The 5,695-nt window shown below is 35.0% G+C and overlaps 1 protein-coding gene across 1 annotated transcript in view; it reads left to right on the plus strand.

The window, feature by feature from the left end:
- The window catches only part of LOC107018419 (probable arabinosyltransferase ARAD1), an 8,954-nt gene extending 4,287 nt beyond the window's left edge, over window positions 1-4,667 (plus strand). The window contains exons 2-4 of the mRNA XM_015218897.1: window positions 3,231-3,527; window positions 3,689-3,784; window positions 4,068-4,667. Coding sequence (XP_015074383.1) covers window positions 3,231-3,527; window positions 3,689-3,784; window positions 4,068-4,484 — 810 coding nt within the window. The 3' untranslated portion in view covers window positions 4,485-4,667. The remainder of the gene's footprint in view (window positions 1-3,230; window positions 3,528-3,688; window positions 3,785-4,067) is intronic.
- Window positions 4,668-5,695: the final 1,028 nt, after the last annotated feature.

Raw genomic sequence — 5,695 nt, forward strand, 5'->3', positions numbered from 1 at the left:
TATATATATATATATATATATATATATATATATATATATATATATCAATTATTTAACTCCAATTATAAAGATAACACTACATATCCTTGAATATTTGCTCAATAGCGAAACTTTAGCTACACTCATGAAACTAGGTCCGTAGAATTAAACTCAAGGGTGTGGCCTGGTTCAGTGTTAACAAAGTCGAAAAGCGCAAAAAAACTTTAAGGTCTGTGAGGGCTTTAAGCCAAAGCGCAAATAAAGCTTGGGCTTTAATGAATAAAGGCGCAAAGGATGAAAAGAATACAAATATTATGTTTAGTCCAAGATTAATAATTATAAACATGAATGTCAATATGACCAAACAAAATTTAAAAAAAAAATTATGATAAAGTTAAATATCAATTATTTAGTGTCGCTTCTTCATACGAAACTCATTGGCAAGGAAACTTTTGCCTTAAAACCTTGGTGACGACACTGAAGCGCACATAAAGTGAGGCGAAGCGCTCAACACGTTTTGAGCCTAGTTTTAGGGCTTAAGTGCGCCTTTGATAAAACTGGCCTAGTTGTCGATGAAGTGGGTTGAGAATCCTGAGAACTGAGGCTTTTCATCTTTCCTAGCTTCGGTGGACAAAGTTACCTAATACTTGTTGGTGGTGGAGTGACAGGTATCCCATGGACTTAGTCGAGGTGGGAAAGTTGTTTAGAACTGTACAATTATCAAAAGAAATAAAAAGATGTATTTCATTAAAGAATGTCGTATAAGGGTTCCCTAGACCCCACGTAATTCCACTGAGTTTGTTATTGTATAACAATATATAAGGGCTAGAAAATCCTATTGTTGAGATGACATCCCTATAAAGGTTTAATTAGTAACCTGCTAAGCTATTTACAATTATATCACAGTGGAAAGATGACAAATAAGTAGAGAAAGAGTACCTCTTTTTTTTTGGATGACAAGGAAAACTCGTAGCCGCTACCTTTGAGTGTGCATAGGGTAAAACCCATGCTCCTATGCAATAGCAAGCAAACCACACAATAGTGGTAGCTCGACCCAGAAGGCAAACCCTTTGCTTTCATTGGCAAGGGGTTTCAAACTTGAGACCTCTAACATGGAAGTCTCAAGCCCAAACCACTGGGTCACCCCGAATGGTAGGAGAGAAAGAGTACCTTGGTTTCAAATATTAGAAAAAAGAGATTTCAAAATTTAACTTGTCAATAAAGATATATCAAATTGTGTGAAAGTTTGTGGTAATAAACTTCTGAGTCATACAATAAAGTTTTGAGCAAATAGGATAGAGCATAGGCTTAGAGATTTAGAAAGGTGCCAAAGAATAAATTGTTACCTGTGGCAGTAGGATCTACAACAAATGCTATATTTTGCCAACAGATTGGTGGAGATTTGTAGGAAAAGGAAGTATTCAATGACCTCGAGAAAACGTATGATGAATTGCCAAGAAGTTCTTTTGCAGGTGCTGGAGAATAAAAAGAATTCGTGTTAAATATACAAATCTCATACTGGAGATGTACTAAGGAGCTATTGTAAGCATTAGAACAACGGGAGTTAAAGCACGTTCTCATAATTATGAGTTTACACCACAGATCTATTTTTAAGGTTACTTGCTTGGGTTACTTATGCTTGAAATAACCAAGTGTATGAGAAGAGACAACGATGGTGCATGCTATTTGCAAATGATGTTAGCGAGAGTTAAGTAAACCAAAAGCTTGACCTGAGGGAAACTCCCAGTAAAATAAGGTTTTAAAACCGACTCCATTAAATTTTGGGTGGAAGTCATACACTAATAAATTTTGTGCTTGAAGCACTTCCAATATTTATGCTGGCTTTATTTCCTGTCCCAACAAAATCATCAATAGGTTGGATCCCAATAAGAAGAAATATCTATGTCAAGGAATCAAAGATAGCAAGGGCTTCCATCTAGTAAAATGGAAGGAAATGACCATTGAGAAGAAAACTGGGAGTTTGGGGATCAAGAACCTGAAGAACAAAGTAAATCTTTCAGAACCAAGTGGCTTTGAAAGTATTTTAATGAAAATCAGAACCTGTGGGGCACTGTCATTAAAGCCAAATATGAGGAAAAGGATAACTGAATGACAAAGGAAGTTACTTCTCCCTATGGTGTTAGCTTATGGAAATCCATCAGAATGTTGTGCAATGAATTCAAAGTCAACACCAAGATTGAAGTGGTAGATGGAGGCTGGAGCTAAAACAATTATTTGGAACGATGATTGGCATGAAGCAGGCAATATGGAGATACTATTTCAAGATATATACAACCTAGCCCCACATCAGCAGGGCACAATAGCAGAATTATGGACACCTCAAGTGGTTGAACTTTGTATTTAGGAGACATCTCAATGACTGGGAAATTCCAAGAGTTATAGAATTTTTCAACACCATTGATCAGTTCAGTGGTTTGAAGATGGAACAAGACATCCTATAGTGGCAAGGAAATAGCAAAGGGACTTTTGAAGTAAATGCAGACTAAAGGAAGCTAAACCATCCAAACAAGCAATTAATTAAATGGCCTTGGAAACATATTTGGAAAGCCAAATTCCACATAAAATAGTCTGCCCTGTATGGCTATTGGCAAAGGAAGTTGTGCTGACACAAGATAACCTGATGAAGAGGGGAACCCCACTATGCTTCAATTGTTTTTTCTTTGAAGAACTTTTTCTGTGGGTGAACTACAGAAGAAGTGGTCCACCTATTCATACACTGCAAGGTCACTAGTCAGTTGTGGAGAGAGTATTTCTTAGGCTAAAAAATAGCTCCTGGACTATGCCTCGAAAAATCATACGCTGCACAGCTGGGTTGAAGCAAGAGTACATGGCAAGAACAGGAAAATTAGGATTATTGTTTTAAGAGTTTCAGTTAGGATTAAGTTTGATGGTGCACATACCTTATTTGTGATTAAGTTTTATGGTGTTGGTACACGTACATTATTTGGGATTAAGTTTTATGGTGTTGGTACACATACATTATTTGGGATTAATTTTATGCTGTTGGTATGCGTACATTAGTTGGGATTGAGTTTTATGGTGTTGGCACGCACACATTCGGATTGGTGTTTCAAGAGTCTTTTTAGTTTGCACAAAGATAGGTATATCGGTGAAGTAATTTATATAACTGATCAGATTGGTTTAGAATTGGGATGTAGTACTAGTGTTATTCTAGTATTCCTTGCTGTAATAATTATTCTGTTTTTGCATTGGCTTTATTCTTCTAACAGGCTGAAATTGTGGACTTCTTACAAAAGTCTGAACATTGGAAGAGGTCTGCTGGTCGGGATCATGTGATTCCAATGCATCATCCAAATGCTTTCAAGCGTTACCGGGAGAAGGTGAATGCTGCTATTTTCATTGTTGCAGATTTTGGTCGTCCTCCTCCAACAGTGTCTAATTTGAGGAAAGATGTAGTAGCCCCATATGCACACGTGGTTGAAACTTTTGAAGCTGATGATAATTCAGACCCATATGAGTCCCGCACAACGCTTCTTTTCTTCCGTGGGAGGACAGACAGAAAAGATGTATGCTTATCGAATTCTGAATAAATCAATCATATATGCTCAAATAATTGATTTATTTGAATCAAATCATTTGAGAATATTGTACTCTATTTGTTTTTTCCCCACTAAAAATCATGTATTCTCAAATGATGAAAATTGTTACGACTCTGTTCATGTTGCAGGATGGAAAAGACCGTCAGCAAATGAAAGACATGTTGAGTGGTCAGAAGGATGTTGTCTTTGAAGCAGCAGGAATCTCAGGGAAAGGTGTAAATGAAGTAAGTTGTTTAGCTATCCAAACTTATTAATTGGGTGACATCTCTTTGTTGTTACAACTGGAATATATGAGATCACATTGCAATGTACTTAAGTATAATGCCACATGTTGGATCCTTAATAATTGGCCGTTCCATTGACCTGCCGGTTTTATCACAAGGTGTACCACTGCAGTTGAGAGATTAAGAAAGTCCGTCACCTACCTTATTAAAGAAAAAGGTCCCCCCACCTAACTAATTGGCTGTACTTGTTACATGTACTTATAGTTTTCCCTTTGCATTTCAGTCAACAAATGGGATGCGTTTGTCAAAGTTCTGTCTACACCCAGCAGGGGACACCCCATCATCTTGCCGCCTGTTTGATGCAATAGTGAGCCATTGTGTTCCTGTAATTGTGAGTGACAAAATTGAGCTACCTTTTGAGGATGAATTAGACTATACCAAATTCTCGATGTTTTTCTCACGTGAGGAGGCAAAGAAAGAAGGATACATGCTTGATCAGCTGAGGAGTGTTTCAAAAGCAAGATGGGTTGAAATGTGGGGCTATCTTAAGAACATTAGCCATCATTTTGAGTACCAATACCCTCCGAAAAAGGGTGATGCTGTAAACATGATATGGAGGGAGGTGAAGCACAAGCTTCCTGCTACCCAACTTGATGTACATAGGAACAGAAGGTTGAAAGTGCCAGATTGGTGGAGATAGTGTATAATACTGTATGTACATTTTGTATACCAATATTGATAGAGCAAAGAGCAGCATCTGGATTATATGAAATATTATTAACATTAGTTGAACAATTCTGCATTGGAGATTGAGGGTTACTTGGTTTATGCGACGATAGCTTACCCAACATTCAGCATATTGGTTACAAGTGCTTTGATCATACTCTTATTTTGCACCTCTCCTTCAACCTGCCTGCCTTATTTATTACATCTCAATTACTTTGACTCACCACAAACACTTTTAATATTTGTGGTCTAAAATTGTCATTTTATTAAGGATAAATAAAATGAATATTTTTAAATTAAATTGGTACTTAATATAGAAATGTGTATTTTTTTTTGAAGTAGCTAAAAAGCAATCATATAATCCAGGATAGAGGGAGTACTTCTTTATGTACTTGAACTAACTTTGCTCGTAAAATATTAAAGAAAAGTGTTTTATAAAATCTTGTACTTGTATGGATTCAGGGATCTAGATGATAAAGACGAAAGTAGAATGAGTTTACAATACAAACTCACACGAGTATAAGGGTTCATCAGACTTTTTTGCCAAATACTAAATAATACGTGCATTTCTTTCAAAAAAATCAAAGGATTTTGATCCATTGTGAGAGCCAATCAGAAAATTGCTTACACCACAAGTCAATAATTTGAATTATTTTTTTCTTCATAGTCAATAGTTTGGAGTTTTTATTTTTTGAAAAATGGTCAAAAATGTCCTTAAACTATGAAGGAACAAAAATACCCATTGTTTATGTTTGGCTAAAAAATGCACTACCGTCAATACTTTGGCTCAAAAATATCCTTAAATTATGCGAAATGAAAAAAATGTCCTTCGTTTGTAGTTTGGTTCAAAAATGCATTTACCGTCAATACTTTGGTCATAAAATACCGTTATTGTTATATAATGGGTCAAAATGCTCATTTTTTAAATAAATATATTATTATTTTCTTTTTCATACATTTTTTTAATAATATTTTTTAAATTAGCAAATATTTATCTTCAAATCAGGAAAAAAATAAATGGGAATATTTCTTATTCTATTATCATTTTTTTATTGTTATATAAATATAAATTAATTATGAATTTTCCATGATCTTATATATATAATATATATTATCTGTTGAAAGGGTACATGAAGTTATTCTGTTTTAATTAATAAAATGAGATTAAGGAAAAAAATATTTTCT

This window comes from Solanum pennellii, chromosome 4, assembly GCF_001406875.1.
Source record: "Solanum pennellii chromosome 4, SPENNV200".
Taxonomy (NCBI): domain Eukaryota; kingdom Viridiplantae; phylum Streptophyta; class Magnoliopsida; order Solanales; family Solanaceae; genus Solanum; species Solanum pennellii.